The sequence below is a fragment of the Pseudomyrmex gracilis genome, unplaced genomic scaffold (assembly GCF_002006095.1).
Source record: "Pseudomyrmex gracilis isolate BER0280 unplaced genomic scaffold, ASM200609v1 scaffold_427, whole genome shotgun sequence".
NCBI classification, from domain to species: Eukaryota; Metazoa; Arthropoda; class Insecta; order Hymenoptera; family Formicidae; genus Pseudomyrmex; species Pseudomyrmex gracilis.
The window spans coordinates 63,170-90,311 of NW_018021011.1; the positions used below are offsets into that span (position 1 = coordinate 63,170).

Here is a 27,142-nt window from a genome sequence, read left to right on the forward strand (position 1 = left end):
GATTAGTGCATATATTCATACTCTTTCAGCTTATTGTGAATAACAATTTTGAAATGTATCTTATCAATGTATTGTTGTGTTTCGCAAATCGCAATATTCTCTCGTCGAAATTTCGAAGTTTCTCTCTTTTAATCATGCGGATTGCGTACGTATACGTGGGACGTGTATTCAAGTATCCGAAACGATTCATAAATAAACAGTAATAACAAATCCAAGAAGAGCAAATGTTAAACGCTGGCTCGTTATCGCGTTTGTGCAATATCTCGCCAAAGTAAAGACATTTATGCCATCGATGACTTTATTGTTGCTCAAACATTTCTTTCCACCAAGCCAGTTTTACGTAATATATAAATAAATACTTTATATATATATATATATATATATATACTTATAAGTACGTAAGTTATATATATATATATATATATATATATAAAAGCAGGTTTATTTCATTTTATATTATTTGCTCGGAAAAAAGTCTAGCTTTGGACGCACAGCTTCATCTTTTCTTCGCATCTGCTCGCCACGAAAAATAAAAAGGGACGGTTTTATTTCGCCGCCGCCAGTCTCTGTTTCCATACGGGCTTCATTCGCTCGCCTTTTGTCCATACTGCGAGCATTCGCGCTAAAACGGAACGCCGAAATGAATGGTCGGGGAATTATTCACTTTGCGAATCTCAGTGAGTAGTCGGAGAGAGAGTGAAACCGAGATAAGATACGACTTCATTTCCGCATCGCGGCTACACTATGCTCCGCGAGCGTCGTTCATTTCCTACGTCCACGTCAGGGAATAACTATAGGTACGAAGTCAACGTATCGAAGTTAATCTTTCAGCATCTCGGGAAGAGACGCAAGTTTCCATCTCCATTTAAGCGTGTTATTAAGTATTATAAATTGCCGCGTACGTGACGCGAGCTGAAATATCCATCATCAAGCTTGTCATTCGAACGCTTAAAACTTTCCAAGCGATAATTTAAAGAAATTAGATACACATCGCTTTATCGTGGAAAATTTCACGGGACAGTTTTATATTTTGTCAAACAAGACAGATATCAGTCTTGTTCGTGCGACGCATACGACACGACATTGCGGAAGTTTCGTAAATTGGTTGCTTTGCCGGAACAAGAGGGACGGTAACACAAGCGATGAATTTTACGACAGGATACGTTGCATGTCCAAGGGCAAATCTAACCGAATTTATTCAAATCCCTATCGTTTCACCCTTCTAGCCGTAAGATGGCAGCTATAAGTCACATTCGTGGATGGCCTTTATGAATAATGCAACGTAGAGAAAAACTTTTTCCGTAGATCGTATAATATGGCGCAATGTATAAGAAGTAAGTTGTGTATATTTTTCCGAGGTTTCAAGAGGTCACGATTGCAGATGGAAACAGCAAGGACGGACAACAAAAGTTGTGTCCACCGTTTTCTTCAATTCTATTTTAAACCGTTTGAGTAGCCGCAACCAGCGTGATTGCGATTCTTTTGTAAGTTTTAATTACGGCAAAATATGTGAACGAGCGCTTTTGTAAGTACTCTATTTTCCGTCGCAACTAATAAACTGTTAAAATCTAATTGAGCTTTAATAAGTTGCTGCTTGTTTTATTTGAACAAAATAAATAAATAAAAAATACATTATGTAATTCTACTTTTTTTGTTTGTCTTTGGTTAAAAAAAAAAAAAAAAAAAAAAAAAAAAAAAAAAAAACGACAAGCGCTTGTTGAAGGAATTGTTTGATGTAAAACCGGAAAGTGCGATCCTTGACATTTTTCACACGTCGTCATTGTGCGGCGACCGTCTATGTGGAGTTTTCTGTTAATTATAGGCTTCGCAAAGCGTCGAGATATGGAACGGTTCCGGCAGCGTCATTGCCGAACGGGTGAGTAGAGCAAACAGGTCATCGGGTAAAATGGAACGCGAAGGGAGAGAAGATTCGCCCATTGGCTGCTGCTTACTGCCCCACAGTTGACACAGTTTCCCAACGGCGCGGCGCAGCCCGAGGATCGATACTGTCACGACCACATCGCGACTCTGCCTAAGAAGATCATCGTCGTGTAGTAAGCGTTACATGACGCCCGACACAACGTTTCAATCTTAATGATCCATTCTCGATGTACGGTCGTGCGGTGCGCCACGTACGATACAATTGATGTTTAGGCTCCGCCGTTAATGCGACGTTAATATCGATCGTCGATGGCCAGCGAGCCGGACTGTTCTCTCGAACTGTTTCGACACGACAAAGATCTACGCGCTTGTTACAACGCGATCGATCGAGGAGATCGCCGCCGGGCCGGACCGCGTCGAGAATAATCGATTCGAGCGAAAGATGGCTGAGCTTCTGAAAACGTTTCGTGTTCCGTTTTCGCTGAAATTTGATGTACACGGATATTTCGTGGATCAAGAAAACGAATCCAAAAAGATTGATGAGTTTTTCCCCCCTTTTCGATTTACTTTCTCTTGACGAGACTACAAATATTTTATCTCTTTCATAAATACAACGATATACAATATCTTATCTCTCACAAAAATATATTTTTTCATTTTCACGAGTAGAGCGAGAAAATAATCATGCAAGTGGCGATTCTAATTTGTTTGAAATTCATATATTTATTGAGAGAGAGAGTAAGAGTTAAGATATGTGCACGCGGGAGTAAATTCCGTTGTTTATATAGCGAAAGGTAAGATAGATTGGGATGTCAACGTGAAACCACGGAAGCTTAATGCCACGGGTTTACCACGCGAAGGAGGAAACTGCAGTCGTGCCGCAAAAGAATAAGAGAGTAGACGAGAGAGGAACCAACTCACCGATACTCCGATCCCTCGCTCAGCTGTCTGACCGTAATGGGAAATTCGCTGGGTCCGTGCGCTTTCAGAAGTTCCTGCAATCGCACGAGCCCCTCGTTGTTCTCGTAGATAATGGTGAAACTCTTCCAGCCCCAGGCCTTCACCAGATCGACGTACGCCTGAAACATGGGTAATCAATCACAAGCTGTTATTATTACAGTCGGGTTAACAGCTGCCGTAACACGCTTTTACGTCTCTACGGGATGTAATTTAACTCTCGGGTTGTCTGCGTCGATCGCGATAATATGCCATCACGCAAAGGCAACAAGTACGATGAATTAATATCTTTCGCCGAAGTCAGTAATAATACATGTAATTCAATATATATTATTTATATAAAACTCTTTGTCTATCTATATAGTTGAACACGACCAAGAGATACAAATAGAGATATATTATATCGCATACTATTTTTTAATGAAATGAAAATATTACGAAGCGAAAGAACATAAAAAAAAAGTTATGGTTAATAGTATTTTGTTACGTGATTAAAATCTTTGATTTGAAACATATTTTTTTTTTATTCGGTATTTTTTTATCCGACACAATCTCGATAAATATTAACAGAAATTTTTAAAAAAGATTGAAACATATCGAATATTGTTTTATATTATCTGTAAGGAATTTGTAATCCGTACTTTTTGCGCGCTATGTACGTATTATAATAATATTGTAATACGTGTAACCCGAAGTTTTATGCAACGGTTATCGATTTATTTATTAAATGCATTCATGCAAAGTAACGATGCATGTTTACACAGTGGCAGTGTAAAAAAACATGTAGAAAAACATCGACGAGCAATAACCGTTATGATCCAGGCAGTAATAAATTGCGTATCGGAACACGAAATATTGCGGACACCATGGATGCAAGAAGTGTTCGTGCATCGTGACATGTACATTTATGTGTGTTGTATTTCGAATTCGGTTAGAAGGGTTGAATTATAATGTGTTGCCGGATAAAATGTCGTCGATGTCGGCCATAAATCGGAACCGACTCGAACTCCATGGCTTCCCATTATTGCGCGCGGACCTCGTAAAATATCACATTTGTCTCTATAGCCGGGTGCTGTCATTTTCGACGCTCTTCCTACATTCTTTTCCCGCTGCAAAGCATTCTCGTTATATCGGAATAATAAGAGCTTCTTCCTTGCTTAGCGCTCCAGTTTGTAAAATGGCAAAATAAATACGCGACGGTACTATGAACTAAAGCTGAGCTTTGAAAATAAACCTTTTCTGCCGCGTACTTCCTGTTACGCGCGCGGTATCAATGCAACAGAGATTCCTGCGAGAGTAGCTTGTAAGAGACTGCAACTTGTTTTGCTGTGCCGCGCTCCTCTATAGCCCGGGCTTTTAACTGGGAAAACAAGTATCGCACAGTCGCGACACTCTCCAATGGCCGAATCGAAGACGAGGAGATGCTTTCGCGAGAACTCACTTTGTCGGTAACGTACACTTCGCGCAATCGTGTGCTTTTCCCGATAATCCGAATTCGCTTTGAAAGAGTGCAAATGTATATTTTTCAACAGGGGACTTCCGCCATGGTTCGCCACGCCGGACTCTCTCTCTCTCTCTCTCTTTTTCTTCCTTTTTACCTTGTTCTTCTCCCGCAAACCCGCAAACTTACGATTCTCCAGATTTTATATTAGACGCCGTTTCGAGATTTCACTTCCTTCGTCGTGCGAAGTAACCGACCGCCGCCCAAGTTGCATAACGATCTTCCGGAATAATCTCGACATTTAGGATTATACCGCATAATGTCACGTACTACTACTAGAATACTGCGTTAACCCTTAACTTCCACCTCCGCTGCGGATAAATCACTTTGCAAAATTTGAATTCCGCACCACCGGGATCCTGCTGGTTTATCCTATTATGTGTATATAAAATATGCCTCTGGTCTGGATTTTCTCTCACTTGAAGACAAAAATGCGCTTGTTATGTGTGTATCCAATATATATGTATATATAGTAACTGACTTTTACATCTCTCCTTCATTTGAAGGCGTACGTATCAAGATGCAAAATTACTTTGAAAGTGGTGCAAGTCTAACTTGGAGAACACACTTAAGTAGGATGCGAGTGGAAATTGCTACGATGTATGTGTGTGTCTACTTTAACGCAAGATATTCAAAACTTATCTTATTACACTTCTGAGATCAACTCATCTATGAAATGTATTACAAACGCTGCGCGCGTGCAGGATTTGCGATTTTGCAGATAGCGCTTTTACAACACACAAACCGAAACGTGTTATTCATATCCGTTGCTCGTTACTTTGCCCGCCGCACAAATCTGCACAAAAAATCAACAACAATGCAAACTTCAACGATGCCGGTGTGTACAATTTTCGATCATTTTTTTTTTTTTACATGTTAAAATGGGTGACGCCAGGCCGGGGGTTGTCGACCCCGTTACTTGTCCATTTGTGATGCTAACAGGTTCGAATTGTCACAGGAAGCGCAGACAGCGGCCGCTGGCGAATAGCCAGATCGCGTTCATTAATAATACGGTGATTATATACAGTTGGTTTTTGTCGAAGCGAGAATTTACTGAATTTGGCAAGTTATATTCTTAATCGTCTAACAGGTCAGCGGTATAAAAGTGCTTGGCAGCAAATTTGCTGACAATGACGAAATATACGTGCTTTTCAATAAATTGCATTCTGCAATTATTATACACATGTTGAGTATATTATGATTAGAGCGAATGGATGAGCGGACAACTATTGAATTCTCAAATTTCGACTTTACAACTGTCTTTTCAAGCGTAAATTAAACCACGCCGAGCGTTATCGAATATAACAACAGTGTTTGTTTAATTTTAATAGCGCAATACGATACAGTGCCGCATGTATAGTATAGCCGTCTAAAATGTATGCTAATGCCGCGTTTACATTGCTGCCCCTAAGCGCCAACAAAAGCAAGTTTGCGCGCAGACAACAACGAGAGCCATTGTACCTATTATTTTTTCCGCACAATTTGTAATTGTGTTAAGAGTAATTATAAATTTTAAACGTGTAGTAATTATAAATTTTAAATCTTTTGTATTAAGACTCTTTCTCTTTTTTTTAAATATTTTTTAATTTGTAAATATGAACATATTTAACCGCATTATTGTAAAATTAAATCTTAAACAATTTAAAAGCCGCGTTATTAAAATAGGTATACATAATTCACATTTTATTTACTTGTTTATGGCTGCGGAAAACATAACGGTTACTATTTATAATAATACAAAGTTTATACACACACACATGTGCAGAAACATACGAAATTGCATTATATAAATTAATACAACAAACTTCCAATAAATTATGTAGAGTTGTTCAGAATTTTGAGCAGTGTTCTTCAAATATTTGCCGCTTGTGTGTGTGTGTGTGTGTGTATATGTGTATAGTGTAAAATTATTACCAGATTAACAAAGCCGATATAATTTACGACAACGAGTCTAATTTCGATAACAATTTGCCGCTTCGTTCAGTTTCAGAGAGAGAATAAATCGATCGACTTTGGAAGGTGTCGGACAATGGTGTATACTCGTGCATCTTCCGTAATCGCAGAACTCCGTGAATCTGATCGCGACTATATGCCTGGCGTGTTCGTCGCGTATTTGCACGTGCCGAACGACAACCCCGATTGGTATCCTACAAATAATTCCACCGACCGCTGCCAGAATCTCGTTCGCTCCGTTCGTTGTGTTTTGCGCATAGTAATGTGTATCGCGGTACATTCTGGATCGATGTGTAAATTACACCCGTGTAGCGCATGACGTAAAATGCAGCCGGCGATGCTTGTAAAATATCTATAAGTGAGATTCGTGGCGAGGTTTGCGTGGCAATAATTTAGTTCGCTTTCGATAATCGACAACTGCGATCGAAATCCTGGGCTTTTGTTTGAATCCAGACGGACGTTTTTCGCGAGTGTGTTATAACAATTTTCATGAATTATAAAAAAAAAAATTCATTTTAATTATTCAAAAGTTCACGAGTTCACGACCTTCTTTTTTGTCTTGACACGTACGATAATTGTAGATCCAATTGTAGATAACAAAAGATCGCAAAATATGCGATCTTTCTTCCGGCGGAACTACTGTTTTTGCTCATAATTTCCAACTAAATCAAACTCCCAGCTGTTGTGCAATCGAGTCTATCAATCTTTCACCGAGGTCGCGTTTTTCGAATCATTTTTCATCCTGCGGAAAATTCGATTCTCGTGGAAATGCTGCGACAAAAGTTTCTGTAAGCGATCAAAAGATATTTTGAGGTAGAGGTGTAGCGTGAGCGAAATTACGTATTCACGAGATGCGACGCGGTCGTGTAAGAGCACGCGGACTCTGTGGCCGATGCAAATTGGGCGGAAATATTTCAACGGTGAAATATTTAAGTCGTCTTACGCCGCTGCCGGGTGGTGAGTCTTATCATAGTATCGGAACTCGCGCGTGACGCGAGATTTATCACGCCAATTATGGTGCCATTTCGAGCACGTGTTTGCAGCCAAACACGTTCCACGACGGTGAACAAGTACTGTACTAGTTGTGATCCATATCTCTTCGCACGTCTTACATTCTCTGGTTTCAAGTAAAAATAAATTCTTTTTCCAACGTACATCGAAGCATACATCTGTACAACAAAACAATAAAAATATATTTTGTTTGTAAAATAATGACGTTACAAATATGTTAAAAAATAAAATGTTAAAGTTTGTAAGTACAGGAAGATTTAATAACAAAAACTTTAGATCAGGTTTTAATTTCGAGAAATATAGATGAGAGTGTCTCTCGAATTCTTGCTTAATTATCAGTGGCTCTTGACTGAATTCAATTCACTTTTAGCAATATCTCGAACGATAATATCGAGAACGAAAAAGAAATTCCACTTTACAACAACGACCTCAGTCGTTTCCGTGGCACAATTTCATCTCCGAACTCATTAAAAAAAAAAAAAAATCAGACTCCGTTACATGCATTGGCCGTGAATCCAGCGCATCCTGCATGCGCATATAAGATGCGGATGCATATGCTTTTATCTTGTCGCGCACGGATATGTCCACGGTCGATGCTGCACTGCTTTCCATAACGAACGCCTCGGCGCGACATGTCTGCGAGTTCGCCAGATGCATTCTTCTCCGAAAGAAGCGTTGAAAGCACGGAACAGGTTCTCCATGTTGCATTTTTCAGACATATTTTTCTGTCGAACTGAGAAACGCGATACACGGAGCTATCTTTCTCTCTCTCTCTTTCTCTCGATTTACGTGGATTAAGCGTGATTCAAGATGCATTCGCACGACTTCTACAGTGAAGATAATATTATTGATATATCGGGTTGTGATTCCGCATGAGAAATTTCGCATCTCTTTTGAATATCTTATTTTCACGTTGGTTCTCTGTTTTCGTTACAACAATACGATCTACTACGTATTCGCACATATAAATATTGAATATAAAGTGATAACTTTTTTTAGTTAAATCAACAATTTTTTGCAGAGATGTAGAAAGATTAAATTTATATACATTACAGTAGGAAAGTTTTTGCTATTCTGTGCGTATTCACATTTTGATTTTTAATTTGTCTTGAGTAGATTTTGCTCATTTCATTCGATGCGATTCTTGCAAACCTTTTTGTGCGCTCGTCCAATTAAAAGTTTTTTAAACATAACACGCTTACGTATCGGGTTTTTGCGCGCATCAAGAGTCTTGCTCTCTCATTGAGTTCTTACGCGCGTAAGATCTACGTAAAATAGTAGTTACACTCGCGGTAGCACAGCTAACGAACCGCTTGCCGACGGTCTCCTTGTAACAAGATCGCAAGAGGAAGAACGTTCGACTGTGCTGCTCCACAAGCTTGTATGATTTTTCTAGCCAGCTAGACCGAATAGCGCGCGCGACCGCGTCTCTCTTTTACTTCTCCTCTTCACAAGACGCTCTTCACAAGCGAGTTTCCGCTCTCATTTCAGAATAAATCCTGAGAAATTCGCTTCGACGCGAGATTGTATTCAGGTACTATAAAGCACTTAATGCATCAGCGAGAATATCGCAGTCTCAGATGCAGGAACGAATAGATAAAGCTAAATGTGTAAATATGTGTGTGTGTGTGTATGTGTGGCTTACAGTTTTGAAAAAGAGATTTCTTGCTACACACAGATATACTGTTATAGGTTTTCTCATTGAGAGTTACTTCAAATATCATGAAATATCTTTCTCGGCTTTGTTTTGTTTTGCCTTCAGAATAATTGTGTAATTTTTCTTTGATACAAATAAATCAAAGTACCTACACATGTACATAAAATCATAAATATTTTAATAATTTAAATCGCAATGTTACACGATTTAAGTTAAAATAGAACTGGACGGCGAAAGAAATAGTTTACGCGTTAAATTATGCTATTGTGATTATCAAATCAAATTTCGATACAGTTGGTTACCACGTAACATATTGAAAATATATGTTGATTGCCGAATTTACATATAGAATGTACAATTGGCATTAATCACAAATGTGAGAAACCGCTTTCAATTTCGGTTTTGTGTTATTACGTTCTAATCGATCGATTGATGACTTTTGAATGCTTTAAGCGATAAATACATGGTTTGGAATCGACGTCTCTCGCGTTTGTGCGGCTGTGCGAAATTCATTTGCCATTTGCAATGAGTTTTTTGTATTTGGTGAGAAAATTTCGAAATCGATTTTTCATGAATATCGCGCGATAACAAATCGAGAGTTCGATGATTGATAATCGCCATCTCCTATTTTCTCGTTTAAAATATTGTTATCTTAACATATCATTTCAAACCGATATATTTCATCGCGCATTTCATCGCGTTTCGGGGTGCTAAATTGAATGGAAAAAGATAATCGTCATTCGTGAGTAGAAAAGATCGCTCGAGGAACGTGCGATTAAGTCGAAATTTCAGAGGAAATTGAAGTTTTGCTTAGCGTCATGTCTGATTTATACATGTATATATATATATATAGGTACATATATGTATTTCTGCGTCCTTATCATCTCTTCCTGCGTCGCCGCACACGAGTTTGAGTTTCGTCGGCTTTCCGGAAATAACAAGTTAGCAGAGTCTGCGGTTGTCGATTATCATCTTCTGGCTAGATCTGAAAGTTTGAATCCAACGTGGTCATGACCTCAGAAGATCGAAAGTTTACTTTTCGATGAAAAACAAAACTTGCTACTTTCTTGCTACACGTTTTTTTTCAACGATTTCTCTTTCATTCTTCCGTCCTCGTAATATCATTAAGTACAAAGCAAATAATGTAAATAATAAAATAATAAAATTTCGAACATATATTATCATGACATTAACTACAAATTATTTCTGAAACAAAATCCGCGTATAACATTAAACATGGTAAAATTCACCACGGTTAACACAACGCGCGAGCGTGACTTTGTCAATTTGAAATCGCGCACACCGCATCATTAGTGTGAGCCGCATTGAATTTGTGTGCGGAACAAAATTGCAATCGATGCTGCGCTGTTAACATTTGGCAGTGCTACATTATACCTGTGCGAAATTGCGAGTTTGATGTATTGAGGGTAATGAAACGACGAGCAGTGAGAACATGTATACCAGAAGTAAAATTGTCCTGATAATAACGCGTATTCATGTTGCCAGTATTAGTTAATTGCACTCGACGAAACGAATTTCTATTAAATCTCGCTTACAATGTATCCGCAAAATCTAACTCGCGTTGTCGCCGCATCGGCCTTTTTTTCCTGCCAACAACGTTTGCTCGCTCATTTTCGCTCTTTCGAATTTCACAACAAAATTCGCACATGCGTGCGCGGCTTGTCGCATATGTTATAACAATAAATAAAATTATTTGGCTGTAATAACCCTCGTCCGAATAATTAACATCGAGATTGCTTGTGTGTAACAGTTTCAAACAATGAGGTATACATTTACATATATGTATATATATATATATGTAACTTGGCTATATGTACATAAACAAGTAAATTAATTGATAATATTTAGTGCAATTTCCAATAATCTCTTTCAATACTACAGTTTAAAACATTTAATGTACAAGTTCTGTTTATATATGTATTTTACGTGTAGAATTAAATGTTTATACAATATGTATTATATATATATATATATATATATATATATATATATATATATATATATATATATATATATATATATATATATATGTATATATAACTGTGTGATGGTAAAAACAAATCTCAATAAAATAATAATGCACGACCAAACGGTTTCTTACGTGTTACAGTTAGAATGCGATTTCCATCTTGAGACAGTGCCATTTTAAAAAGTATCTTCTTATTCCATTCTTTCGAAACGCCATTCACGACGAACATACTTTGCATTTTCCACAGCGCCTCTTTTCTCCGCGCGACATCTCGACTCGACAACGAAGTTTTCGAAATGCATTAGGAGGAGAAAGAGAGATGTGCAAAATCGGAGGAAAACTGGCGCTCTTAATTCCGCTTTTAATAGAATTCCGCTTAATGCATTCGTAAATAATGCATTTTCAAGGTTCGCACACGGTATTTCTGCGAAAGTGCGCCCGTCTTCGGTCAGATTCGCCTTGGCGTACTCCAAATGTCACTGTCGCCATTAAAATTGTTTGCGAAATGACAAAATGACGACGAAAAGCGAAGGTGAGACGCCGATTACGAGCGATGAAACTCGCAGCAACAAGCGGCTTAGTCCGCCGCGAACACGGATAATCTCTCGACGTGCCCGCTATTGTGTTCCACTCTCTTCTTCTTCTCTCTCTCTCTCTCTCTCTTTCTCTCTCGATTACGCTCGTTCTCTTCTCGAAACGAGATTACGTCTGACGTACTAGACGCAACGGAGTTATTCACTTCCGACGTAACGCGACCGCTTTATTCGACGGTGCCATATTCCACGTCCGCTCTATCGTGTAAGATATTGCATCTACATTTTTTGACGATCATCCTTCCCGGTCGTTTTCTCAATAATAAAGCACATCATTCCGCGCGAGATCCTTCTCTAGGACCAATGCCCGCAACATACAAGATTTTTCATCGAGAGTATAAAAAAGTAAATAAAAGTAAATTTTTTGAGAAAAGTAACTTTCTCGATATTGTGATAATAAATCGTTGCTCAACAAATTGAAAAACTTCGAGATTCTGAGAGAAGTTAAGTGTGTAGCTCGTCTACACGATCAAGTTGATTAGTTCGAACTCGATCGTTATCCGCCGATCGGCACCGGCAAGTAAAGCGCTCATCGCCGCGTCAGAGACGAATACGTGAGAATGCAATCCATTTGCTCTCGATACGTTTTCTATAGCGATGGGAGAAAAAAAAAACTGACACGGAAGTGAAAAGAAAACCGCGCGCTGCGAGAGATCGCCAAATGAGTGTGAAGAAACCGCGTGAAGAAGGAAACGGAAGTAAATAGCTAATCGGCGAAAACGCGGGAGAGAAAGAGGAGAAAGCGCAATCGGATTTCAATCGCTTCCCAGCTGTACGTGCCGGATTCTCCGAGTGCGTTCTTTGAATGGCATTGATTAGTAACCACTTCGAGAAATAAAATCGAAATAAATACTCGCTTGTTTCATTGATACACACACCGTTTGTGAAATAAAAATGCAGAATTGTTTTTGTCAGTGAAAATAAAGTCTGCTTTTTCGTTATTTAATTTAGAGACTGTTTGAGATATAAGTATCAGAGGAAATACGTGAAGTGGAAAAACATGCGATTAATGGGCGACGTGTTAAATGTTGCTTGGTGTTAAATGTTCCCTTATGATTCTCGGATGTTTGAAGATCCGGATCCGATATAGCAATGCCGATATTGTGAACTGGACGAAGTGGCACGGTAGAACATAACGAGCAAAGGCTCGACTAGGAAACGGTACAAATTGAATTCCATCGGCAACATAGCGGCTGATTCAACCGATCCATACACAACCGGCTGCTGGCTCGGAGACCACCGGAGTGCAGAAGCCGGTCCATTATCGGCCACGGGGAAGATTGTTAAATCATTGCTGCGGTAATGGCAATTGCACCCCTCGCGCGCGGTTCATTAACACCGACATATCGCCCTTTATGTCATCATAATGTTTGTTATCTTGCGACTTGAGTGCTCAGTATTATTATTTCATGATTTAAAGAATCTGGTTCTTTTTTTGTTTTTTTGTTTTTCATTGACGATCGGTAAAAGAGACATTAAAAGAAGAGGTTAAGGATTCCGGAAAGGTTCGCAAGATATTTTCTCTTGATGGCTCTCTCTCTCTCTCTCTCTCTATCTATCTATCTTATCTTACAAAGGATTATTTTCTTCCGCTAGGATCGAAAAGCACAGACCAAAAGGAACGAGCCACGTCCGTGTAGGAATGCGAATCGAAATACCTGACAATTCGATTTGAACACGGGCGATACAAGGCGTTCCAAAGTTCAAAGAGAGATTGGATAAATTCGTCTTCGCGTGCAAACGCGTGATAATTGCGATCTCTCGATTAGAGACATTTCGAACAACGGAATTATCGTACAAATGTCTTATTATTCTCGCGGAAAGAGTCTTACAAAGTACTTCACTTTTGTAAACAAAAAACTATTAATATTAATTTCTGCTTTATTTACAATATAAAATGTGTTTAGCAATGAAACAGAATATAATTCAAAGATCTGTCTTTATCTCTCTTTCTCTTTACGAGCAACTAAACACGTAGATGTTTGAGCGAAAAAAGTGAAAATTTTTTTTATTAAATATTGTTCTTCAAACAAACATCTACGATTATATCCTTTTTATTTTGTTATTATTTTTGAAATAATGCGCCATTTGTGGTAATAATTTGTTGCGCAGGAAGTTTCAGTATGAAGAGTATTAAAGTTATCTTCGCGTTCTCGCTCGACACGAATCAAAGAGACTCACTGTGACGGTTGGGCTTCTTTTTGCTCCATCTTTCCGTCAGCTCCCAGCAATCGTCTTCGGTTCCTTTGAACCGCACGTAAGATGGTACCCCGGAAAGTAAAATATTTCCGTCGTCGGGTTGACTGAATGAGGCTGTCGCTCGTTTGACGGAATCGACGCCGGCGTTCGCTCACTCTCCGCCTTTCTTCGATTTTCCTTTCCCTTCGTCGAGTACTCTAATCAGGACGCTGCTGCTCTCCTAGTGAATTTTGCATTTTCGCCGTTGGAAATGGCGGGGCTCCGACGAGAAAAGAACTCGAGCGAGAGAAAACCAACCCCGTCTAGCGCCGTGAAATAACTGGCGACGTAAGCTACTTCTCTCCGCTTTACTAGACTCACAATGGAAATCTGAGACTGAGGAAACCTGATGTTTATCACCCTCAGAACGCGAAAGCTTATTAAACGTTTCCAGCTTCTTTGTGTTCTTCGCGTCTTGTGCGCTCGTATTTCATTGTGCAAACACGGGATTTTACAAAGCAAGAAATCAGTATGAGTGTCTTTCTCACAACCGTTCTTTTATAAATACTGTTACTCTCGACAACAAATCAACCGCGCGCAATTCATACATTTGTTACATATAAATCAACAAAAAATTAATTTCTTTCTATATTATTACTATTTTAATTGAAATATGTACTATATTAATATACTGTATAATACACTTCTATATATTAATACTATTAATTGAAATGTACACACTAATTTGTTGTGACGTTTACGTTCTCACAGAACGTATCTTCTTGTTGGAACATTTTGCACGCGTGTATTTTACACGAAATCTGATACACTGAATAATATGCATCGGATATATTTGTACGAATACAGATGTATGCTAATTAGAGCTGCGTCGAACGATCACGAGTTTATCGGAATATTTTGCCACACTGAAATGGCAATATTGAAATTCGTGTTTTAACAATTGCTCGAAGCTCAGTGGCGTGACACATGAGTAGATTCTAATTGAAATTCTTACTCTAACGGAAGAGAAAGAGAGACAGTGAAAGAGGAAAATAGCGGACAGCTTGAGGTATGTGATGGCTTTTAAATTGTGTCCTTTGTGCAACACTGTCGAAAGCTCTTTGATCGACGATGTCAAAGCAACGTTCGCGACCGCAAATTATTATCAAACCATCAATATTGTTAACGTAATCCATAAAAGTTTACAAGAAATCCATCGTAGAAATAAAAAAAATCTTTTCTTGCTTCTCTTTATACTTATTGCACAATAATTATATAAAACTCAAGTTTATACATATATATATATATATATATATATTTAAAGATGGGCTTATATGTAAGTAAGAAGCGGCCTTTGACGCATATATATCACACAGACAAAACTGTCACATCTCACTCTCTCTCAGATCTCTGGAAAATCTTTTGCGCGGTTTACTTGCTCGCAGCAGCAGATTTATCGACTTTTTCACAGTTGTTCTCCCGTTTGAAGCGCGAAGTGCCTCGCAGCCGCGGATATTTATTTTCCGTTATTTCCGCATGCGAGTCCCTTTCGAAAAATAAAAGAGAAACTCAATGACGAACGATAAGCAGAATTCCATGTCCTATACGGAGAAGGGTAAGCGCGGAACACGCTCTCGGTGAAACGGGGGACAACAAATCGACTGGCAAATATTGAGAGAGGACGCGACAGAGTGAAGGAAGAGAGAAAGAGAGCGTAATGTCGCGCGAGGTGCAAGTATTCGCGAGTGGCAAATATTAGTGAAGGGAAGAGGAAAGGAGTCGTGCGAGGATTCATGAGACGACGAGAGCAGGCAGAAAGAGAACTCTCGTTAACCCAAAAGCCCCGAGAGCTATACACAAACCCGCGACCTGGGACTTCCAGTCCGCGCTCCTTCCCGGAACTTCGCGTTTATTAAGAGAAATTCAGAAAGTTTCAGTTCTTTTGCGTTAAGTTCAGAACTGCTGCGCTGTGGGTACACACCATCCGATGCCCGTTGATGCAACTGGATTGTAGCTGCGAACGCGTTGGTTGGCAATCTTTTCCGCGCTCGATAAGAAACGCGAGTAAATCGTAAAAACCGAAATGATTTTTCATTTCATTGATTAGATTCCGCGTTTAAAGTGGCTTTTTAAATCTGTGTTTCTCTCTACAATAAATTCTAAATAAATTGTACGTATTTTATGTATAAAAGTATTTTATGTAAATTTTAATCTAATTTTACAGAAACAACGAATTTTCTTTTCACGGTAAATTTGACGTTTTTTCAAATTAATTCTTGTCTTACTTCTGTGATGAGATTACAACGTAAACTGCTCGAGGAAAAACTGTCTTGATTGAGGGCGACGATCATCACGTCTACAAAAAAAAGCTACGGAGAAAAGCCAAACTTTTGCTCGTTGATGAGAGAGACTCGTGAGACAAAACAACTACAAGAGAGGCGAGGAATCCGTAGAACGTAAGCGAGAGGCCACGAAGGCAGATTTCCTACGAAACGGGTGTCGCTTTAATGAGGCTATTATTCCACAAGTTTGTGTACGTACCTTGGACAAAGTGGTAGGGTGTGGATAGAGGTTGACGAGACAGCTCTGCCTTCTAAGCCGGTAGTCCCAGCGTGTCTCCAAGTGTGGAATTTCCATGGTGTCGCAAATGCTTTGCACGTGAGACGCCGTGTGCGCGCTCTGCGGTCCAAAAATTGCCGCCACGCCGTTACGGAGCAAATGGCACACTAGAAACACACCAGTATGTCTCGCGATTAATATAAATGTCGTATTAAATGTGTATTGTTTTTTAATTTAAATATCGTTGCGCAAAGAAATATAAACTACGCATTCGTATAATTGATTTTATCGCACGAAGCAGAAAATTAAGCGGAAAATAATTACGAGATGAATATACGTATAGTATAAAGTTCAGTTTTGCGCAGAAATTAATCGTTTTGATGTACAGTACAGAGGTTGCACGACATAAATATGGAATAATGCAAACTGAAATTGGTTGAGGTCGGTAGGAAGCGGTTACATACGGATCGATTAATTAGCCAGCTCGCTTCTATTATCATAATGTACATGTAGATGCGAGCTCGTAACACGCCAAGCAAGATAAGCGTGACGTGAATGTTGCGAACGCTGCAGCTCGTACTGCCGGTGTTATATAAGCTGAACGAAACAGAATGACCGATCCTATCATAAATCGATCATGGCACCGTCACCTAATGTGATTAGGGTCGTTTCGCACATCGACAACATACTGTCTGTAACATACGTAGCCCTATGTTATAAATTAATCATCGCAACTCACACGACGAACTTGGTAGCGGAATGCAAGCACCGCATATTGGACGATTTCCCGGACTTCACGAGCTCTCCATTCGTCGCCGTGATAAACGACGAGGTATCACCGAGACATCCTCCCGGGATCTTCCACCAACGTGTCGCATAACTCGCGAGATCAATCTCTACCATTCTCTCACGATTTAATTTGCCGAATAAATGTTTTCGTTACAGTTGCGGGTGCAACTGATTTCATTTATGCCGGCGCATCGCCTGTTCTTTAACGAAAGAACTTTCTTTTTCTTACTCGAAACGATAAATCACCTCCCGTCAAGCTACACAACCATCCACTCGGTGGCGCGAATGTCGCGAAATCCCTGTCTTTCCTCTGCGCTCTCTAACAATTTCCGATTCGTTTACTTCTACCCGCGTGTTCTTTCCAGCGTGAGAGGAAACGACGTTATTGTCTCGCTGAGATCCGCATTCACGAGCTTCGTCCCCGTGAATTACGTTTTCGCTCCCTGTCTTCGCGATCGTCTTGTCGATTTCGCGGGTTTATCATCTTTGTCGTCGATGCGATTTCCGGAGTATACGTCTCGCCGGTCGATCGCGGATAAGTCATAATGAGAAATTTTTGCTTGCGAAGACAGAGAGAAAGAGAAAGAAAGAGAAAGAGTTTCACTCGATAAGCGTGAGCGAGTAAACTCAAACGAAAGAAAATTGTTCCGTGCTCCGGGACGTGCACTTGGCGAAAGATTACTTTGGAACTCGTTTATGATATCTTTCATTAATGAAAAAAAAAGCGTTTCGATCGTCGTCGTCATTCCTGAAGATCGCAGGATACTGTAGAAATTGCTCGAAAAGTCGTTTCATCTAATGACGAACATCGTCGGTGTGTTCCGATAGTGATATGCTTGTTCCTCCTCGTTAAATCGACATTTCTCGTGGCCGTTCATTTATTTTTACTCACACTAGTAATTAAATTCTACGACGCGAGCACAAACCGTTTTTAACGAACAGACATTAATTTCTCTCGTCTTTCTCACCTTCGAACCACGATAATTTTCCTTTTCTCCGACGTGCGTTAAAAAAAGTGTGTAGTTTGAAAGAATAACCGGCTTATAATCTATTACCTAGCACTTTTATATATGTAGCTATTAATAATTATATTCTATTAGACGTTCTTGTGGAAAGAAAAGTATTTTAGTTAAACTTATTATTATATATATATTATTGTAATATATATATATATATATATACACATCTCGTATTAAGTGCGCAGTAATTACTGAACATTTCTGTATCATATTTCTTATATTTCTTTTATTCAATTTTATGTCTTTATTACCTACATTTCTAGTGGGAAAAAAAATTAAGGACGAGATAAAATAATATTCTCAGCACAGAGTATATGTATATAGTTTCTATCTTTCTTTCTTTCTCAAGAGAATAGACGCACATTTATATAAATTAAGTAATCAATACAAGACCATTTGAAATTGATCAAATAAACTGCCGTTTTCTCTATTTGCAATCGAACTTAAATCACACGGATGCAATTTTGATCGTTCATTAAATTTTCATTAATTTGAAATTGGAATCAGTTTCAAATCTGAGAGAGAATTTGGAAAAGCTCAGAGATAAAGCGCGCGCGCGCGCGCGCACGTGGCTTTCAGCACAAGCGAATGCGTATTAATTGCATCGCCGACTTTTCTGAAAATTTGATTAAATCACTTTGTAAAAGCGCAACATCAGGGGTAGCGGAGCGTATGAGCGCGAGCGTGTCGCCACCGGGCGAGCGACAGCTTTAATCCGGAGTTACCTTTTGATCATTTATTCTGAGCGAAAACCGTCTAATGTCCCCTGCAGGCTGCTCCGCCCCGGTAAAAGGATCAGACCTGGAAAGAGGAGAAAGGAGGGGAATGGTCGCGCATCCTTCGGTCCCTTCCCGTGCTTTACCTGCGCGCGTGTATATCTTACCGCAGTCAGAATCTCTATAATCGGGCAAAGTCGGCTTCCGCGGCCACGGAGTCTCAAAGTAATACCCGGACAGCGCTGCCGGCGTTTTAAGGCTGAAATATGATATGCGCTATATTGAAATTCCGGATGCAATTTTGTCGGACAGCCCCGGGGCAATCCGTGCACGGCCATACGTATCGGTATGTATCGAGAACTTTGAGTTTTTCTATTCATTTTTTCTCACTTGATCACAACTGAAGATCTCTCTCTCTCTCTCTCTCTCTCTCTCTCTCTCTCTCTCTTTCTTCTGAAGAAAAGATTATTGGAATCAATTTTTCGAACTGCAGTACGGCCCGGGAGCGATACGCAACGCTCGTTTTTCGCTAGTTTTGAGACGCAATTGCAGGATACGGGAAAGCTTGTTATATACGTTGTCGACAATATTATCAATTGATGTTTATAGTTTCGCACTTTCTTTTGATTCTCGCAAAAATATCTGCAAAACATCGTATGTCATCTTTATTGAGTCACTACTGCGTGCAAAAACGAGTTATTTGAAGTTTTTGTTTAAAAAATAAGCAAATTGCTTTTGACGGTGCGAAACTGAGTGCTTGCTTTATTTTTGCTTGCTTTATGTGACTTTTGATACGTGACAATTTACGTAATGTAAAATTTTTTTTTTTTTTTTTCATCAACGAGTTGCACTGTAATCATTCTTAGCAAAGGCTGCTCTTCTTTTGCTGACGGACCTCCATCTTAGGCTCTTACCTCGGATGACACCGTGTGCATACACTGGCGCTTATTTCTCTGCGCTATATAAGCATCTTAGACACACAACTCTCGCCTGCGCGAGCAGACAGACTGGATGCATATTGTAGGTGCAACGGAGTCGACACGGCATCCAGTTGCACCCGTTGTATCGTTGTTCTAGCTTTGCGCGCAGATAGGATTATCGCTCGGTAATGTATCAAAGCCAGTTGGCAAGCGACTCCGGTACCGAGTAATATCTAACCCCGTGATTCTCTCTTCCGCCCTTCCGCGCTTCTTCCGCGCAAACCTTGATCGCGTCTGTTCATCCTCGACTGTAATTTCACTCTGCGTCTGAAAACTGCTAACGAGTACCGCAACGCGACGACACCACTCGGATTGCGTTTCTTTTTATGTAGATTAAATAAAAGCGAGTATAATTAATTTTTAACGAAAGAAGAATTTTTTCGCGCGAGAAATAATTTTGCGCGAAAAGAATTATTACAAGAGAAGATACACATGTGTTATTTCTAATATTTCAGCACTGTTTTATAATTGGAATCAATATCTTTTCTCATTTTGTGATAATGCGCAACTTCTAAAGTATCTTTTGTACATGCACCTCAGTTAGTTTTCTTGCCATTTTTCCTCGCTCAAAAATGTTATTCCCCATCTTCAAGAAAGTGATATGTTTCTATTCTCTCGAGGCTTTTCCTCGTCGGTTTCACTCAAGTGTACCGGTATGTTTAGTGGCCACCGGCAGTAATTCTCTTCTCTTTCGTTCAAAAGAGGCTTTCTTCCCCCCGTCTGTTTCTTATTCAAGATTAGGACATTCGATACCGTAACAGTGTCTTACATTGCACGTCTTTACTCTGTGTGGCTCTTCTTCCATCCGCGGATTTATATCTTCAATCCGATTCGCAGACACATATCCGTTCTCGAAATTCTTATTTCTTTAGGTCGAGTTACCTTCGGCGCGATTTAGCTCATAGCTTGCGGATAAGCCGACAAAATGTAAAACCGTTTGCGTTAAGTTTGGCGCCAAGCCGTAGCACACGGAAATCGTCGAGAAGCGAAAGATTTTCAAGGTCCACGTATCGTTCCACGATATACACCGAAGAGCACAAAAAATGTAACGGTCACCGAAGGCAAAGAAAAAAACTTCGAGATGACTCTCTCATATCGGCTATCGATGCGGTTAATGGGATATTCTGTTTTATGACTTGACATTTTCGATACACAGGACATTTATAGTCTCTCTTCTATTGAATCCTTGTCACCGACGAGGACAATCCCTCACAACATTTTTATGAAACGCATCGAGATTAATCCGCATCCAGACGATTTCGGAATAAATCGTCGAGCAATAAGTGACACAAAATTTTGCGTTTTAAACTCGAAATTTACGTATATGTGTGTGTAAATCGAAATTAAATAAGAAATATGTTAATAGCAAGAAATTCGCGGGTTAATCGACCGCGTAAATTTACTTCGTTTCTTCGGATCAGTTAAGATTGATCGTCAAACTCGAAATGATCATTAGACCGAGTGAAGCGGATGAGCAAACTAATCGTCTTTTTGCTCGCATCCCAAAATTCAACTCGCGTGCTGATTCGTACCCGTCGATTCCACAAGCGAGGAAGGAACGGGATTATGTTAATGCGTTTGTCAGCGACGAGCGATCGCGGATGCTGCTAAGTGCTACACCTACCGCGTTCGAAGAAATAACGCAAATTATAGAAGTGTAGAGAAGAAAACCCTGCAGAGAGCTTTCGAGAGTGATTTTAATCCCCTCGCAATGAGGACCGAATTGTCCTTTAATCTTCCTAATGTTAGTTCCGAAAAGAAAACATTCGTGTCCACCCGGAGACAAGTTTCTCTTGTTCCCGAATGTAGCAGTTAGTTTGCTGAGAACTGAAACTAACTGCTACATCCGGGAACGAGAGAAACTTGTCTCGGTTGGACATCAATGTTTTCTTCCGTGGAATCTACCTGTTCGCTGTCCGATTGAAACCCGTCCGTCACATGTACGACAGTGATTTCGTCTCATCACAAAATTAAGCGAATTATCTATCTTTGATTCGCTTCTTTTCACACATGTGGAAAATATTTTTTTCGTTTGTTTTGTTGCGCGACAAATCTCGAAGCTTTTAGCGTTACACAAAGACAAGGTATTTGGAAAACATTTAGAACAAACAACAATTATCAAAAAAAAAAAGAAACTGTAGACTTAGATTGGTTCATCCGAGGCATGTATAAAAAAACATGGGGACATCATGTGACAACAAAAATAAACCGCGTATCGAATATCAAAAGTTTGTGAAATATGGAAGTTTCGACACATGTGAAAATACAAAGGATGTTTCTATCAGAACAGACGTGTGCGTCAAAGAAAATAAAAGCAGCGAACACTTTTATCTCAATTCGTTCGATTTTTATTCGAAAAAAAAAAAAATCTCATATCTAAATATAAGATTATAAATATCTTCACCACACTGCAGAATAAAGATTAAAACCGAATCTTATTCTTTCGCCGAGATTGATATGACTTTGGTAAGAGAAATTACGTTTATCGCTGATCCGACGAACAAGCCGGCCGGCGGCGGCGCGGCGAGTGCGAAGGGAGATCTCGTCACGACCGAAGATCGATAGACGCACAAATAATGCATTGCTCGTCGGACAAAGAACCCTTCCTCGCGCGAAACCCGCTTTATCACGTTCCGTTGCGGCACGATGCCGATACGAAGATAAAAGCGACCGGTTGTAGGAAGAATGGGAATGGAAGATGTCTGCGTTACGAGATCGGTGATCCTTTTAGTATGCGCGTCTATCTCTCTGCATGTGAGATGAAAGACGTTCGAGTGGTCCATATCAATTAACTTTGTCAGTTGGCATTCCTTGAGAGCTATTTGATTTTAATCTTCGAAGGAGATGTTAATTCTTTTAAGAGAGAGAGAAAGAGAGAGAGAGAGAGAGAGAGAGAGAGAGAAGTAATTCAATTATTATCGATACTATTATGTTAAGAATGAAAGTGGAATTACATCGATAGTTTTCGAATCGTGTTTGCGCGAATAGATAGCTGGAAGCGAAGATGTAGTGTAATATACGTCTCGTGTCTTCGTCTCTTATTTTGAAATCGTGGTAACTCATCGAAGACCGGCTCTTTCGCGTCTCTTCTTCTGTTATCGCGAACAAGAGTTCGTCCTTATCTTGCAATTATATTACAAAGGTCTCGGGTTATTCTCATGGCGCCATCGCTCATGCAATTCTTCGCGACGACTTCGGCAGTTCTCTGACTTCCAGTAACTCGATATTGAGCAGTTCGCTCTTGACTGCTTCTTCATTTTGTTTCATTTGGCGTCTCCATGGAAACTGGGTAACCCTTTCATTGCTCTGAGACGAATGCTATATGAAGTATTAAACTGTAATAAAGTTTTAATAGCAAATTTAATGAATGAGAAGTTTTCTTTCAACGTTTTTCTTTTTTTTTTTTTTTTTTTTTATCGTAACGTTTATTACATTTTTTTTTTTATTATCGCACTTTGCACTGTGATTAGTTTTTATTAAGTCTTTTATGGAGAACCGAGTCCTAAGGGGTTGAAGTATCATGAAAACGGATATCGTTAAAAGGTTAAACGATAGTACTCGTGCTGATTGCAGTCGCAGCCAATTTTCCAACGCGCCGTTGAGAAGTTCACTACGGACGGTCTTTAAACTCTCAGGTTCTTCGTGTCGAGTGTAGTTTTTGTACAAACTTGGAAGATTAGCTTAATGCATTAGCGCGAGGATACGTATTAGTCGGTTCCCTACGGTACGGCCCTCGGAGTTAACCCATCGTTTAACTGTCCTCTCGCCATCGGCCAAATCTCTTCCGGCTCAAAGACCTTTCCGGCGGCGAAAGCGAACTGTCACCGGCGAAACAATTGTGAAAGAGCGAATTGAATTTTGCTGCTGGTTATCGAACCTACACAGCCCGAAATTTGCACAGCACATTTTTATTCTTGGAGTTTTCGATTTTTCACTTTTTTTTCGGCGACGTTCAAATATGTATAGAGCTGAAAAAATACGTATCGTTGAAGCAATGTTTGTCAAAGTTTTCGTTAGTCGCCGCGCCATTTAACCAAAATGACTGAGCAAATAACGACCTTTAATCACAGCAAGCGAAATACATTTCAAACAATTTCATTGTATTACAGCCGTCTACTTCACAAGTTGAATTTATAATGAAATAACACTGAGTGTGTTCGTTACGTCGCTTGTAAATTTAGTTTATAACAACGCGCTCCAATTGAGATCTATTCGCGAATAAATCTCTCCCCATTTCTCTCGACCGTTAGACAACGCAATCGCGAACGTAATCGTGCCGACGAGATCGTGATTTACTGTTATGTTTGTCGGCATAGTGACCATTTTATGATCGCCTTAGCTGCCATTACGGACATTACTGCCACGAGCGATATTATACGCGCGGCGACGACGGACCGATCTATTTTTCAAGAATCTCGCGAATGTGGCACGGGGATTACCTTGGTATCATATATACCCCATACTCGTGGTATGGCTTACTTTATGTTCTACATAAGGTGCCCCATAACCGCTCGATAAACTTTCCTCCCTCTGAGCTATGATAAATATATTTCCTGAATACTAAAAATGAAATACGCGAGATTTTTCCGTCAGATCAATATCTCTTCCTGAAAAAAATGTACATAATAATGTGGTTTTACAAGGAACGTAACAAATATTGAGAGATTAGAAGGATTTTACTTGAAAAAAAAAAAAAAAAAAACAACTTCTTACTTTGAATAAAAAAATACACGAGTGAACGGAGCAAGATATGTTAGTATTGAAAAGTACAATGTATATACACACAGCACCCATAAGTACATCCTCACGTGTAATATAGAGAGAGAAAATCTCGTACATATACGAAAATTCTGCAAACCCAGCGCGAAGTAGTCTGGAAAAGTGGATCGGGTGGCGGAATTTTCACGGGCATGCTCGTTTCCTTACGCTTCGTGGCGGCGGTTTATGGATTTTATGAGGCGAGGGCTCGTATAACACCAGCCCGTGAATCGCAAGCGGAGTGCTTATTTACCTCTCGGCTCGTTAATTCTCGCTAAAGTAAAGCGTGGACATGGTAATCCGGCTGGCAGACGCCGAACGAGAGGATATCGTATCGTTTAAAACGAGCGTTTACACAATTTCCTTTTGACGATCGTCTCGTATACAAGGAAAATATATGCAAAGAAAATGTTTCTATCTGGTACGATTATCAAGATTACATTGCATAAACTCATCTTTAGTTACGCGTCTCTCAATACAATATCGATCATCAGCAAAATTTAAAATTTAATGCGCACGTTTGTCATAAATTCGTTTGTGAAACGCGAGTTTTGCAAATTTGTAAAAGACGCGGACATACACATTGACTTGATCGCTTTTTAATTTCACTCTAAAACCGACTTCTATTGTAAATATTTAAGATGATATCAAAGCTGCTTTGTAATATCTTTCTATCAATTTCCAAGGTGGACCTTGGTAATGGAGGAGAAATTTTCACCGACGTTGAACTAATTCTCTGTCGGGATTGGCCGGATAATCGCGGTTCTACAGTATTCTATACTTTCCCCGTGAGGAACAGTAGTCATTTGTCTCGCGGTAATCCAAAAATCCATTGAGGAAACTCCGAAACCGTAGATTGCGCCGGCGCGTATAACGTAAAGAGAGAAGAGAGCAGAAAGAATCGAGGAAACGGCGCGCTCGCTCAAGCGCACCAGCTCGGTAGAACGCGTTCGTTGGATTTAAATATATTAATTTTCAGTTCATACATAGTGTGAGTGAGAAAAAGAGATTTGTCAGGTTTGCGCGACAATTACACGATAGGATGAAGAGCGATTTATCACATTTGTGGGAGCCTTCGCGTTAACGAACATTCGCGGACGAAATTTGCTCTTTGTCTGCGCCGAGCGATGATATCGAACACGTTAGCTGTGAAAATGTTCCTTTCACATTAATTCACTCAACGATTATCGATATCGGTTCTAAGTGCCACGCGTTTTTCCCACCGCTAGCTGGGTAACGCGAAATTGATACGGTTCGATCTCGTAACCGGCGCAACATCCGCTGTATTACAATTACAATACTTACCGATGCAAAGCTCGTGCATTATTCTCTTATCGGTTTTTTTTTTCGCGCAATGAGATTTCCTTATCTTCTTGCGCATAATTGTTTTCAAATCGTCGAATAATGGACTTTCCTGGAGCACGACGGAAGTTACTCAAAAGACGTTGCCGCGCTTATAATTGATTGGTACCTTTCACCTTCTCTTCTTTCTTTTGAAGTATTACTCCTTTCGAGTTTATCACAGAAAGAAGCGATACATCACTTTATTTACGACAGCGTAATGTAAGGTTCTGTAACTTTGAGGAACGAAGGATTGAAGTGTTTTTAACATCGCAAGTGATGCGTTACGGCGTAATGCTTGCAAAAACTCGTTTAACATTTTATCGTCTTTTAGGATAATAAAAAAGTAAATCATGTTTACATATGCTCACGTCTAATCAAGATTCTACCAAAAAATTATCTAAAACATATATGTAAATTTTGAAGAAAAAGATTATTTCAGTGGAAAAAAATAGAATGTGAAATACATATTATAAAATACTAAAGATATATGTAATAAATAATATTACGTAATAAATAATATTACGCGCAAGAGTATTTTTGTATATATGTTTGCTGATCAAAAATTATTGATAAATGTGTGTGTTTGGGAGAGAGATATCCGAGGAAGGCTATAATTCATGAGAAAGATACACACAACTGATACATGTAAAGAGAACTGATACATGTAAATGCAAAAGTCTGGCGAGATTACATATTTAAAATGTCCGATTTGTTTTTTTGAACAGGGTCCGATCGAAGGACAGTTTTGTGGCAGAATCCGTGGTATGCAAATGCAACGGCGCGGTTATATTTGCATACGCAGAAAGGTGCGTGAGTTGTGCGGTTACACGCAGGTCCACCGCATGTACGTGCGCATTCCACTATTGCACGCGCAAATTGTATAATGTCACGGCCGAAATACGCGTCACACGATTATAGTCGCCGCGCGCGAATTGCCTTAATTGATGTCTCTCTGTTGATCGAAATGCGAGCCATCGTTCGAAAATCCGCGTAAATGAAGGTAGGAAAGTAGGTCTCGCTTGGCGTGTTATAAACATTGCAGTCGAAAGATTTTAATTTTGTTTCAACGTTTCTCAAAATTGTAACACTTTGTTTTATAACAACAGAATAAAAATTTAAAATAATTTAAAATAGCAGCGAAAGTTCTACACTTCAAAGTAAATAAAAAAAAATAATAATCAAGAGGCACGGTAGTGCCTCGCGCCAAGTTCACGCGCAACGAAGTTGCGCTCGAACTGCGCGAGCACACCGTGCCT

At 39.6% G+C, this 27,142-nt stretch overlaps 1 protein-coding gene across 1 annotated transcript in view; it reads right to left on the minus strand.

Annotated features, from left to right (window-relative positions):
• Positions 1–16,440, minus strand: part of LOC109860621 — a 68,040-nt gene extending 51,600 nt beyond the window's left edge. Inside the window, exons 1-2 of the mRNA XM_020439850.1 lie at positions 16,263–16,440; positions 2,803–2,960 (exon numbers count right to left, since the gene is read on the minus strand). Coding sequence (XP_020295439.1) covers positions 2,803–2,960; positions 16,263–16,358 — 254 coding nt within the window. The 5' untranslated portion in view covers positions 16,359–16,440. The remainder of the gene's footprint in view (positions 1–2,802; positions 2,961–16,262) is intronic.
• Between the last annotated feature and the right edge of the window lie 10,702 nt (positions 16,441–27,142).